The following is a 12,158-nucleotide window of genomic DNA, read 5'->3' as shown; positions in this document are numbered from 1 at the left end:
CATCTGAAAGTCACATTCTGAAGTTCTAGGTGTTAGGGTGTCAATATATCTTTTAGGTGGACACAATTCAATCCATAATACCCCAAGGTCCAAAATGGCTGCTAGAGCTCTAGCCATCACATGCACTCTCTAAGTAGCAGAAAGGAGGTCGGAGGAAAGAATAAAAGGGGTCAGGACCCCAGGGGGCATCAGATCGAGTCTGCCATTCACTCAATACCACAGGCACCTGAGCAGAACAGCAGAGGTCTACCTCGTGTCATGCTCCCCAGGCCTGCCTGTGCTGGAAGGAGGTAGGCACTGCCTGCAGAGATCTAAGGCAAATTGGACAGGAAGGGCCATGTTTGAGAACTTCTTGGCCTGACACAGGTCCCCAGACTGGTGGGGCATGGGAAAGCCATATGCCCCAGCCAACTCCCAAATGACACTGATTCTTCAAGAACCTTCACCAACCCCAGAGAAGGCCAGGAGCATGGGGCAGGGGCAGGGGGAGGAAGGCATAGAAAACCGCCAGCTCCCAGCACAGTGCCTGCCCCCCAGGGAACATCAGGAGTGTGGTCTGGACAGCAGTGTCCACTAGCCATGGGGCCCATGCTACAGGGGCCAAGGGAGAACTCAGCTGGCTTTTGGAGGGCAAGGGCCTATGAATGGTGGAGCAGAGAGCCCTGAACTTGTGGGGGCTTGTGCTGGTGGCCCCAGGCCCCTCCACCAGCTATGGCCATCCAGATGCCCATTTCTATGTGCCTCAGTCCATTGGTCAGTCCGTCACAGCCTTCCCCAATGCCTCCAAGCCCTCACCTCTACTGACAGCCTCACTTCACCTCCTATTGAAGAGGCTGACAGGAAAGGCTGCCTCTGCCTTCATCTTGAGCCCCTCTGCCCACATTCTTTCTTCTCTCTGACAGACAGGGTAAGACCTTGGGCCGCATCCTTCCTGCTGCTGCCCTCCCTAGGACTCTGCTCCTCCGTTGTCTCTGGCTCTTTCCATGCTGACCATCCCTCCCCCACAGATGGGTTCTCATTCATTTGTAAGGATATTTGCTGAGCGCCAGGTTCCTCTGAGGGTTCTGTGGACACTGCCTTATTTAATCAAAACAGATGCCCTGTGATGCAGGAGCCAGAGCTGTGTCCGTGTGTCCTGGGAGACAGTTTATCTTAAGACTTTTAAAACGGTTGGGTGTGGCTCAAGGTTAGCACAGCTGCCTGAGTATCCAAGTGGTTCACTTGTCCACTGCTCAGTGAGTGGGCAGATTTGGATGTGACACAAGCACATATTTCCAAGCCGTTTTCTTGAGTGTAACTATGTATATACATATTTTTTCGAGATAGGCGTCTCACTACATTAGCCAGGCTGATCTTGAACTCCTGGGCTTGTGATCCTCCGGCCTGCGGAATAGCCGGGACTACAGACCTGCGCCACTGGCTGGTTATGACTATGCTTTCTTGTTTTATTTCTTATGATTCCCTTTCTAAGTCCCAGGCCCGTGCCTGGTCCCCTGGACTCTAAGGTCCCCTGGACTGGGCGCACGCTGGGCTTTCAGGCGGTGGGCGTCCTGCGGGAGCGGAGCCGCAAGGCCATCCCGCCACCCTCGGCCACCAGGTGCCGCTGTCGCCCTCACCGCCGCTCCCGCACGGCGGCGCTGCGCAGACGCTGCAGCCCGGAACCTTGGCGCTCAGCTTCCCATCCCCACCGGGCCGAGTTCGCTGCCGTCCCGGTCCCCCTTGATCCGGCTCCAACTGCCAGGTGGGCGGCCGGGCGGGTGGCCGAGAACGGGGCGGCGGCGCGAGGCAAGGGAGGGGTGCCGAGTGGGGTCTGGGGCTCTTGCGCGGGCGGCCCCCTCATCTTGTCCCCTTCCGGTCCCGCGCAGCCAAGGGTTGGCGCCATGTACGCCGTGTACAAACAGGCGCATCCACCCACCGGCATCGAGTTCTCTATGTACTGCAACTTCTTTAACAACAGTGAACGCAACCTCGTGGTGGCCGGGACCTCGCAGCTCTACGTGTACCGCCTCAACCGCGATGCCGAGGTAGGCCCAGACCCTTTTAACCCTCCCCATTTCTCTGTGAGGTGGGCACTCCAGGGACCAGAGAAATTCAGTGAATTGTTTAAGGTTCCCCAGGAGGAGCCACGATTTGATCCTTGATCTGTTGTCTGTGGTTCCTGTTCCCTTAACTTCTACGTTATTCTCCCTCCCTTCTCACTCTGGTGGGAATGGCGCACTGCCCTAGCGCATCTTACTTGGTTTTTCCTTTTTTCAGCAAATTGTTGTGAATGCCTGCTCTATTGGCTAGGTAGTAGGAATACAGTGGTGAACCAAACCTACAAACACTTAGGGAGGGGAATATCTAGTGAATACACATTTAAACGCATTTGCAGGCTACAAGTGGTGTTGAAGGGATAAAGGAGGTAATGAAGGAGGCGTGTATTTCCAGTCAGATGATCAGGCGAGCCTCCTTGAGGCAGAGCAGGAGCTTGTCAGGGGAAGAGCATTCCTAGTGAAAGGAACAAGGCTGGGGACAAGACTGTTGACAGGAGTTGTAGTAACGTGGAACAAGCCCATGAGAAAATACAGGGGCACTTTGGTTGCCAGAGGGCTGAGAGTTGGTCCAGGAAGGCTTCTTGCAAGAGGTGGCTTCTTAGCTGTTCTTCTCCAACCTCCAGGATTCCAGTTGCACATTAGACCATTTGGTTATGTCCACGTTTCTTAAAATTCTTTTAAATTTTCATTCTGTTTCTTTTGTGTATACAGTAGTGCAGTTGCTCCCTGTATTGAACTCGTACCTGATAGGGGAAAGCAGTTCTTGGCTAGTCCTGGTTACAGAGGAAGAATGAACGTTGTACTCCAAGTGCAACATTGCTGCAGACTTTTCATAAATACCTTTTATTTGATTAGGGAAGTTCCCTTGTATTCTTGTTTTACTGAGAATTTTTATCATGAATAGGTCTAGAGTTTTATCAGATGCTTTTTTATATCCAATGAAACAATATATGATTTTTCTCCTGAATTTTGATAGTAAATTATAGCGATGGATGCTATTGGAATAACTCAACTTAGTTGTGTTATAGTATTCTTTCTGTGTGTCACTGGGCTCATTTGCAGATATTTTGAGGAGTTTGGTGTGAATTTCTGCCCTGCGTGCCTGTGGCTGTTGGCGTTGGGATTGCTTCAGCCTCCTGGGGCACCATCAGCCTGGCATCAGTGGGTTTTTGTTTTTTTTTTCTTAAGTTTGTCATTATTTCTGAAACCTTTGGTAGAATTTGCTGTCAAAGCCCTGAAGTTTCATTTGTTATTGTGAAATAGGTTGCATTTGTAAATGCCTCTTCTGTATCTATTGAATTGACTGTGTCTCTTTTTTCAAGTAGCTCTTTTCAGGATACTCTCCCCATAGCACAGGTGTATTATGAAAAATGACCTTTTTTTACTCATTGTTAAAATGTTTCCTTTGCTTTGAGAGGGTGGCAGCTAAATGTGTTTGTTAGTTTGTTTTAAATAGCTACAAAGTAGCAAAGAAGAAATAGCTTATTATCACAAAAACGTGAAATTTGTCTTTTTATAAAAGAAAAATCAGCATCTTTATAGCTAGGTGCAGGAGGTGGCCACTTTGTTTACCTTCTGCAGTGTGGGCACTGTGGGCCTCAGGAGAACAACCCAAGGACATGGACTTGGTGAAGGCAGCCCTGTGTTGGGCGACTCTGAGATGTCAGAAGAACTTAGGGCTTCTTTGGGCTTCTTTGTTTCCTAACAATCATGCGTGTCAGTAGCTACTGGCTCTCCTTGGCCTGACAGTAATGCCCTGAGCTGGGCCCAGGGACTGGAGCTGTGCTGCTTGGGTCTCAGATGCACAGCCAGTCCATGTGCACCCTGGCCCTGAGTGCTTGCTGCTCTGTGATAGGCAGCTGGTGAGCTGTGGCGGGGAGGCCTCTTGTGGAAGAGCCCTGTGCCAGGGCTGGAATGCAGATGTGTGAGTGAGAGTTGGCCCTGGTGAGCGGGGGTGCACTCTCCCCACTGCAGAGAGAATTTTGGGCAGGACTCCGCAGTGGCAAGGGCTGGCCCTCAGTGGTGTTTTCCTGTGTCTCTCTCCTCTGGATGAAGTGAGGCTGCCAGGTGTGTGCTCTTCACTGCCCTCTTTTCCTCCCTCTTTCAGGCTCTCACCAAAAATGACAGGAGCACAGGTGAGTGCAGTACAGCCACCCTGGACCCTGCCCCGGGTGTGTGTGGGTGCCAGGGTATGTGGCAGAGACCTTAGCCTGGTGGTCTCTCCCCCAGAAGGGAAGGCCCACCGGGAGAAGCTGGAATTGGCAGCCTCCTTCTCCTTCTTTGGCAATGTCATGTCCATGGCCAGTGTGCAGCTGGCAGGTGCCAAGCGGGATGCTTTGCTCCTAAGCTTCAAGGATGCCAAGGTGAGTCGGGGCCTGGGGGAGTTGGTGGGCATGGCCATGGTGTTGGGCACAGCCCTATGGGGGTGCCCAGTGCTGGGTAGTTGGCACCATCAGGGCCGGCAGCAGGCAGAGTACAGTTCTGACCTTCACCCTGCAGCTGTCGGTGGTGGAATATGACCCAGGCACCCATGATCTGAAGACCCTGTCCCTGCACTATTTTGAGGAGCCTGAGCTTCGGGTAGGGCCATACCCAGACCAGGCCCAGCGTCTCTCCCTCCCCCACCAGTCCCATTCTGCTGCCCCATGTGCACCTTGTGGGGCCTCCTGCCCTGGGCCTGTCTGATGCCCCTCTGCTCCCAGGACGGGTTTGTGCAGAATGTGCACACGCCACGAGTGCGGGTGGACCCTGACGGGCGCTGCGCGGCAATGCTCGTCTACGGCACACGGCTGGTGGTGCTACCCTTCCGCCGGGAGAGTCTGGCTGAGGAGCATGAGGGGCTTGTGGGTGAGGGGTGAGTGACAGGCGGGTCGGCCCATGGTTCTGGGGGTGCTGGAGCCCACGCTCCTCTCCCTCCTGTCCTGCTGAAGCCCCTGGCTCCCTAGGCAGAGGTCCAGCTTCTTGCCCAGCTATATCATTGATGTTCGGGCCCTGGACGAGAAGCTGCTCAACATCGTTGACCTGCAGTTCCTGCATGGCTACTACGAGCCCACCCTACTTATCCTGTTCGAGCCCAACCAGACCTGGCCTGGGTGAGACACCCAAGGAGGCCCCCTGTGCTGTGGGCTCTGAGCCACCTCTGCCTGGACTGTGGCTGGATGGGGCTTTGGGGGTAAGGGGCTTGCTCAGGGGTGGGGGAGGCACTGGGCCTTTCTGACCTGCCTGCTGTCCCAGGCGGGTGGCCGTGAGACAGGACACGTGCTCCATTGTGGCCATCTCGCTGAACATCACACAGAAGGTCCACCCTGTCATTTGGTCCCTCACCAGCCTGCCCTTTGACTGCACCCAGGCTCTGGCTGTGCCCAAGCCCATAGGTGAGGTCCCTGGGGTGGGGAGCGTGGGAGTGGGAGGGGGACCCTGTGCCTCCCCTACCCACAAGCCTGTGTCCTCCAGGTGGGGTGGTGATCTTTGCTGTCAACTCGCTGCTGTACCTGAACCAGAGTGTGCCCCCCTATGGCGTCGCCCTCAACAGCCTCACCACAGGCACCACTGCCTTCCCCCTGCGTGAGTGTGGGTAGGGCCAGGGTGGGCATGGATAGGTGGGCTTGCCCAGTCGGCCTGACTGCCTGCCCCACAGGCACCCAGGAGGGCGTGCGGATCACCCTGGACTGCGCACATGCTGCCTTCATTTCCTACGACAAAATGGTCATCTCCCTCAAGGGTGGCGAGATGTGAGTGCCCCGCCCCACCCGAGCCTTGCCCCCATTCAGCCCGGTGCCCCCATCCACACTCAAGACCCCCCTCCCCCCAGCTACGTGCTGACACTCATCACTGACGGCATGCGCAGCGTCCGAGCATTCCACTTTGACAAGGCAGCTGCCAGCGTCCTCACCACCAGCGTGAGTTGGGACTGGGGGGTTTGCCTGGGTCCAAGTGGGGCCCCGACCTCACTCACCTGCCCTCTTCAGATGGTCACCATGGAGCCTGGGTACCTATTCCTGGGCTCTCGCCTGGGCAACTCCCTCCTCCTCAAGTACACAGAGAAGTTGCAGGAGCCCCCAGCCAGTGCCATCCGCGAGTCTGCAGACAAGGTGGGTATCGACAAGGTGAGTGCCCTGGGCCTGTCAGTCCACTCCCCCTAGTGTGGGGGCAGCCTTGGAGAGCCACTCACTGCCCTCTCCTGCCTCACAGGAAGAGCCTCCCTCAAAGAAGAAGAGAGTGGACCCTGCAGTGGGCTGGTCAGGTGAGGAGCTGGGCCAGGGCTGGTCAATGAGGGGCCAGTGACCCAGGCCATGCTCAGGTGGGCGCTCTCTGTGCGCAGGGGGCAAGTCGGTGCCACAGGATGAGGTGGATGAGATCGAGGTGTATGGCAGCGAGGCCCAGTCGGGTACGCAGCTGGCCACCTACTCCTTTGAGGTGAGGCTGAGGGCAGCAGGGTCCCCCACTCTAGCTGGCCCCTACTCTGGCCAGCCTCCGACTACTGCTGTGCCTGCAGGTGTGTGACAGCATCCTCAACATTGGACCCTGTGCCAACGCTGCCATGGGCGAGCCTGCTTTCCTCTCTGAAGAGGTGCCTGAAGGGGCTGGGGCAGGGACTCGGGTGTGTGCATAGGGCGGGGAGCATGATCCTTAACTCGTCCACCTTGTGCAGTTTCAGAACAGCCCTGAGCCAGACCTGGAGATCGTGGTTTGCTCTGGCTACGGGAAGAATGGGGCCCTTTCGGTGCTGCAGGTGTGTGGGGACAGGTGGGGGTTGGTGCCTCCTGGCAGGACTTGAGTGGGCTGACACCTCCATCCCATTGTCACTCTAGAAGAGTATCCGGCCCCAGGTGGTGACTACGTTTGAGCTTCCTGGCTGCTACGATATGTGGACAGTCATCGCTCCTGTGCGTAAGGAGGAGGTAGGCATGTACTCTGGCAGGTGGGGAGGCCCTAAGGCCATGGGACAGGCACTGCCTTCCTGTGGGCTGTATGTGTGGCAGCCTGGGAGCAATGGGTGCCCAAGCAGTCACAGCCACATGCTTGTCCTCATTGGACATGGCTTCCTGCTCCTCTGGCCCTCATAGGAGGAGACCTCTAAGGGGGAAGGCACAGAGCAGGAGCCTGGTACCGTTGAAGCAGAAGAGGATGGGCGCAGACACGGGTTCCTTATTCTGAGCCGGGAAGACTCGACCATGGTGAGGGGCAGGGCCTGGGGCCTGGCTGGGGCAGGGGTTCCTGAAGAGGGGCCCACCTCACCACTGTTTCCCTCAGATCCTGCAGACGGGACAGGAGATCATGGAGCTAGACACCAGTGGCTTTGCCACACAGGGCCCCACAGTCTTTGCTGGAAACATTGGGGACAATCGCTACATCGTCCAAGTGTCACCGCTGGGCATCCGCCTGCTGGAAGGAGGTGGGTGGTGGGCTGAGCGGGCAGGTGGGTCCTGCAGAGGCGAGGGCTCACTGCTCTGTGCTCATAGTGAACCAGCTGCACTTCATTCCCGTGGACCTGGGTGCACCTATCGTGCAGTGTGCTGTGGCAGACCCCTACGTGGTTATCATGAGCGCCGAGGGACATGTCACCATGTTCCTGCTCAAGAGTGACTCCTACAGTGGCCGCCACCACCGCCTGGCCCTGCACAAGCCCCCACTGCACCATGTAGGCCCCTTCCCTGGTGCCTGCCCTTCTACCCCCATGCCCCCAACGACTGCCCCACCATTGAGCCCTGCCCCTCTCCCCGTAGCAGTCCAAGGTGATCACACTGTGCCTGTACCGAGACCTCAGTGGCATGTTCACCACCGAGAGCCGCCTGGGCGGGGCCCGTGATGAGCTGGGGGGCCGCAGTGGCTCAGAGATGGAGGGCCTGGGCTCGGAGACCAGGTGCGTGGGAGCCTGGGCGCTGGTGGGGGCCTGGGTCCCTGTGGCAGACTGGATGCCCGTGACACCTCTGCTGGCCCCCAGCCCCACGGTGGATGACGAGGAAGAGATGCTGTACGGGGACTCGGGCTCCCTCTTTAGCCCCAGCAAGGAGGAAGCCCGAAGGAGCAGCCAGCCCCCCGCTGACCGGGACCCTGCACCCTTCCGGGCAGAGCCCACGCACTGGTGCCTGCTGGTGCGGGAAAACGGAACCATGGAGGTGGGTGGCAGCCCACGCTATGGCACAGCCCATCCCGTCCCACTGCTGCCCCCACTGACTGCTGCTCCCCACCAGATCTACCAGCTCCCCGACTGGCGACTGGTGTTTCTGGTGAAGAACTTCCCTGTGGGGCAGCGGGTCCTGGTGGACAGCTCTTTCGGACAGCCGACCACACAGGGCGAGGCCCGCAAGGAGGAGGCCACACGCCAGGGGGAGCTGCCTCTGGTCAAGGAGGTCCTGTTGGTTGCACTGGGGAGCCGCCAGAGCAGGCCCTACCTGCTGGTGAGCATGGGCCAGGCCACCCCGCCACCCCACAGCCTCACCCCAGAGCCTGGCCCCGCGCCATCCCTATGTTCCCTCCCTGCTCCCCTAGGTGCACGTGGACCAGGAGCTGCTTATCTATGAGGCCTTCCCCCACGACTCTCAGCTCGGCCAGGGCAATCTCAAAGTCCGATTCAAGAAGGTGCTGGTGGCTGAGGGGGAGGGTGTGTGGTACAGGGTGGGGTGGGCATCCAGGCCAGCAGCATCTGGAGGATCTGGCCTTCATGGTGCCCCCCCAGGTCCCCCACAACATCAACTTCCGTGAAAAGAAGCCAAAGCCATCCAAGAAGAAAGCAGAAGGTGGCAACACTGAGGAGGGGGCTGGAGCCCGGGGCCGTGTGGCACGTTTCCGATACTTTGAGGACATTTACGGCTATTCAGGGGTAGGCATGTGGCTTTGGGGGGCCTAGGGGTGGGAGGGAGGCATGGCCTTGTCCACAGGACCCTCATGGCACCTGTTCCAGGTGTTCATCTGTGGCCCCTCACCCCATTGGCTCCTGGTGACCGGCCGGGGGGCTCTGCGGCTGCACCCCATGGGCATTGATGGCCCCATTGACTCCTTCGCTCCATTCCACAACGTCAACTGCCCTCGTGGCTTTCTGTACTTCAACAGACAGGTAGGAAGGCCAGCCTGGTTCCTGACAACACTCACTGATGCTGCCTGGGCCCCAGAAATGAGGTCCTAGACAGCTGGGTGCAGATGGTGGGGACAGGAGGGAGGTCCGGAGGGTGGTGGGGCTGAGGCTTGGTGCTGGGAAGGTCTGGTGGATGGGCTGTGGGAGTGGAGGGTGCAGCTGATGAGGGCCCTGTCACTGCACTGCCAGCCCAGCCCTTCCTCAGGAGCCAGATGGAGCTGGCATGAACCCCAGCTCTCCCCCTTAGTTGCTGTGTGATTTTGGGGAGGCACACACCCTCTTTGAGCCTGTTTACTCATCTGTGCTCCCAAGATGATAGCACCAACAACCTGGATTCTGACTGTGCTGTGGCAAGGGTTGCCCAGGTTTCCGACAGACTCAGAACTGTTGGTGAAGTAGAGTCTGGGGCTCCTTCTGTCTGTTTTTATAGTCCCTGGCATGGCCAGTCTGGGCCGCCCTTTGCCTGCAGCCTCCAGTGCCCTCTGGGCCTGGCCCTCCAGTCTGGGGCCAGTATCCCCAGCTCAGGAGAGTGGACAGGAACTCGCTGACAGAAGCCCAAGAAGCCTGGATGCCAGTGCTGTGGCCCCATCCAGGCTGCTGCCTGATGCAGTGGCCCCTTGCACCCTACTCTGGGCAGAGCCCTGGAGGCCTGGGTCTGTCTGCCCCACCCCATCCAGCTCCCGCTTGCTGACCCTGCCGCCCTACCCCAGGGTGAGCTGAGGATCAGCGTCCTGCCTGCCTACTTGTCCTATGATGCCCCGTGGCCTGTCAGGAAGATCCCACTGCGCTGCACAGCCCACTATGTGGCTTACCACGTGGAGTCCAAGGTCTGCCCTGCCCTAGTGCCCACTGCCCCCGACAAAGGACCGCTGGGCCTGGCCTTTGATGTGTGACAATCTCCCACTCCCAGGTATATGCCGTTGCCACCAGCACCAACACACCATGCACCCGCATCCCACGCATGACTGGTGAGGAAAAGGAGTTCGAGACCATTGAGAGAGGTGCGTGACACCAGTACCACACTCCTGTCCCGGGCTTTGACTCGGGGCAACCCTGCCATGACTGTTGGCCTTGGTCCCTGCAGATGACCGGTACATCCACCCCCAGCAGGAGGCTTTCTCCATCCAGCTCATCTCCCCGGTCAGCTGGGAGGCTATTCCCAATGCCAGGTGAGGCTGGGCTTGGGTGGGGGCTGCCTGTGGCTGGCAGGGACAACACCCTGACATGCCTGCCCCGTGCAGGATCGAGCTGGAAGAGTGGGAGCATGTGACCTGCATGAAGACGGTCTCGCTGCGCAGCGAGGAGACTGTGTCAGGCCTCAAGGGCTATGTGGCCGCCGGGACCTGCCTCATGCAGGGGGAGGAAGTCACGTGCCGTGGGCGGGTAAGGGTCTGGCAGGTGGGGGTCAGACGGCAGGTGGAGGGCAGGCAGCCCCTGACAGCCTTTCTGCCACCCAATGCATCCTGTGCCCTGCCAGATCCTGATCATGGATGTGATTGAGGTGGTGCCTGAGCCTGGCCAGCCCTTGACCAAGAACAAGTTCAAGGTGCTTTATGAGAAGGAGCAGAAGGGGCCTGTGACCGCCCTGTGTCACTGCAACGGCCACCTGGTGTCAGCCATTGGCCAGAAGGTATGCCACTCCGTTACCCGCCCCCTGCTCCCCACCCCCTGCGCCCTGTGTCTCCCCTGGCTCATCCCCCTTCTGCCCCCCAGATCTTTCTGTGGAGCCTGCGGGCCAGTGAGCTGACAGGGATGGCCTTCATCGACACGCAACTCTACATCCATCAAATGATTAGTGTCAAGAACTTCATCTTGGCCGCAGACGTCATGAAGAGCATCTCGCTGCTGCGCTACCAGGAAGAGAGCAAGACGCTGAGCCTTGTGTCTCGGGTACCCATGGGGCCTGGGTACCTCGTCTGGGTGGGCACAGGCCCAAGGCCGATCCTGACACCCTGCCCCTCCTGGTTCCAGGACGCCAAGCCCCTGGAAGTGTACAGCGTGGACTTCATGGTGGACAACGCTCAGCTGGGCTTCCTGGGTGAGCGTGCAGGGCCTTGGGGGGAGGCTGAGACTTTGGGGTAGCCAGGGCTGACTGGGCCTCTGCTCCCCAGTGTCCGATCGAGATCGAAACCTCATGGTGTACATGTACCTGCCGGAAGGTGAGTGGCTTCTCCCACCCAACCTCTGCCCAGGCTGGGGGCTGGGCAGGCAGTGACCCAAGGTCCTTCTGGTCTAGCCAAGGAGAGTTTTGGGGGCATGCGCCTGTTGCGCCGGGCAGATTTCCATGTGGGTGCCCACGTGAACACGTTCTGGAGGACCCCGTGCCGGGGGGCCACTGAGGGACCCAGCAAAAAGTCGGTCGTGTGGGAGAATAAGCACATCACGTGGTTTGGTGAGTGCCTTGGCAGGTGTGTTGGGTGTGGGGGGTACTGGAGTGTGGGGGTATGGCCTCGCTCACACTGCACCCCGCAGCCACCCTGGACGGCGGCATTGGGCTCCTGCTGCCCATGCAGGAGAAGACCTACCGGCGGCTGCTCATGCTGCAGAATGCGCTAACCACCATGCTGCCCCACCACGCCGGCCTCAACCCCCGAGCCTTCCGGTGAGCCCCACACTGTCCTCCCCAGTCCCATCTGCTCTCCCGGGTCTTCCCTGACTACTGTCACTTGCACATGCCCTAGGATGCTGCATGTGGACCGGCGTGTCCTGCAGAACGCTGTGCGGAACGTGCTGGATGGGGAGTTGCTCAACCGCTATCTCTACCTCAGCACCATGGAGCGTGGCGAGCTGGCCAAGAAAATAGGCACCACGCCTGACATTGTGAGTGGGCTTCAGCCCCAGCCTGCCCCAGCCCACCCCAGCCTGCCTACGGGCCTCACCTTCCCCTACCCCACAGATCCTGGACGACCTGTTGGAGACAGATCGAGTCACCGCCCACTTCTAGTTCTGTGGATGCTGCTGCTGCTGCTCCTGGACTACCTCCCACTCCCCCTTTTTGTACAAAACACAAGAAAAAAGATTTGTTTAAGATGAGCATGTGGTCATTG

At 58.6% G+C, this 12,158-nt stretch overlaps 1 protein-coding gene across 4 annotated transcripts; it reads left to right on the top strand.

Moving 5' to 3' along the window:
- Positions 1-1,657: 1,657 nt before the first annotated feature.
- CPSF1 (cleavage and polyadenylation specific factor 1, 160kDa) lies at positions 1,658-12,136 on the top strand. Of its 4 annotated transcripts, none has more exons than XM_012648095.1 (38): positions 1,658-1,741; positions 1,866-2,024; positions 4,144-4,171; positions 4,266-4,399; positions 4,536-4,616; positions 4,739-4,890; positions 4,982-5,128; positions 5,271-5,410; positions 5,490-5,600; positions 5,674-5,767; positions 5,848-5,935; positions 6,005-6,127; positions 6,228-6,279; positions 6,358-6,452; positions 6,532-6,606; positions 6,688-6,768; positions 6,848-6,937; positions 7,103-7,213; positions 7,290-7,431; positions 7,499-7,677; positions 7,763-7,899; positions 7,981-8,155; positions 8,231-8,437; positions 8,529-8,618; positions 8,716-8,859; positions 8,941-9,093; positions 9,822-9,938; positions 10,022-10,112; positions 10,196-10,280; positions 10,353-10,494; positions 10,589-10,741; positions 10,825-11,001; positions 11,083-11,149; positions 11,223-11,270; positions 11,348-11,503; positions 11,584-11,713; positions 11,793-11,931; positions 12,008-12,136. In XM_012648095.1, exons 2-38 carry the CDS (start codon positions 1,881-1,883, stop codon positions 12,053-12,055), a joined length of 4,326 nt encoding a protein of 1,441 aa, XP_012503549.1. In that variant the 5' UTR covers positions 1,658-1,741; positions 1,866-1,880; the 3' UTR covers positions 12,056-12,136. The 4 variants fall into 4 exon arrangements, with proteins under 4 accessions (XP_012503549.1, XP_012503548.1, XP_012503547.1 ...); XM_012648094.1 differs by having other exon boundaries at positions 6,005-6,142; XM_012648093.1 differs by having other exon boundaries at positions 10,825-11,149.
- Positions 12,137-12,158: the final 22 nt, after the last annotated feature.

This window comes from Propithecus coquereli, unplaced genomic scaffold (genome assembly GCF_000956105.1).
Source record: "Propithecus coquereli isolate 6110/MARCELLA unplaced genomic scaffold, Pcoq_1.0 Scaffold28, whole genome shotgun sequence".
Taxonomy (NCBI): domain Eukaryota; kingdom Metazoa; phylum Chordata; class Mammalia; order Primates; family Indriidae; genus Propithecus; species Propithecus coquereli.
This window is presented reverse-complemented; position numbering and strand designations above follow the sequence as displayed.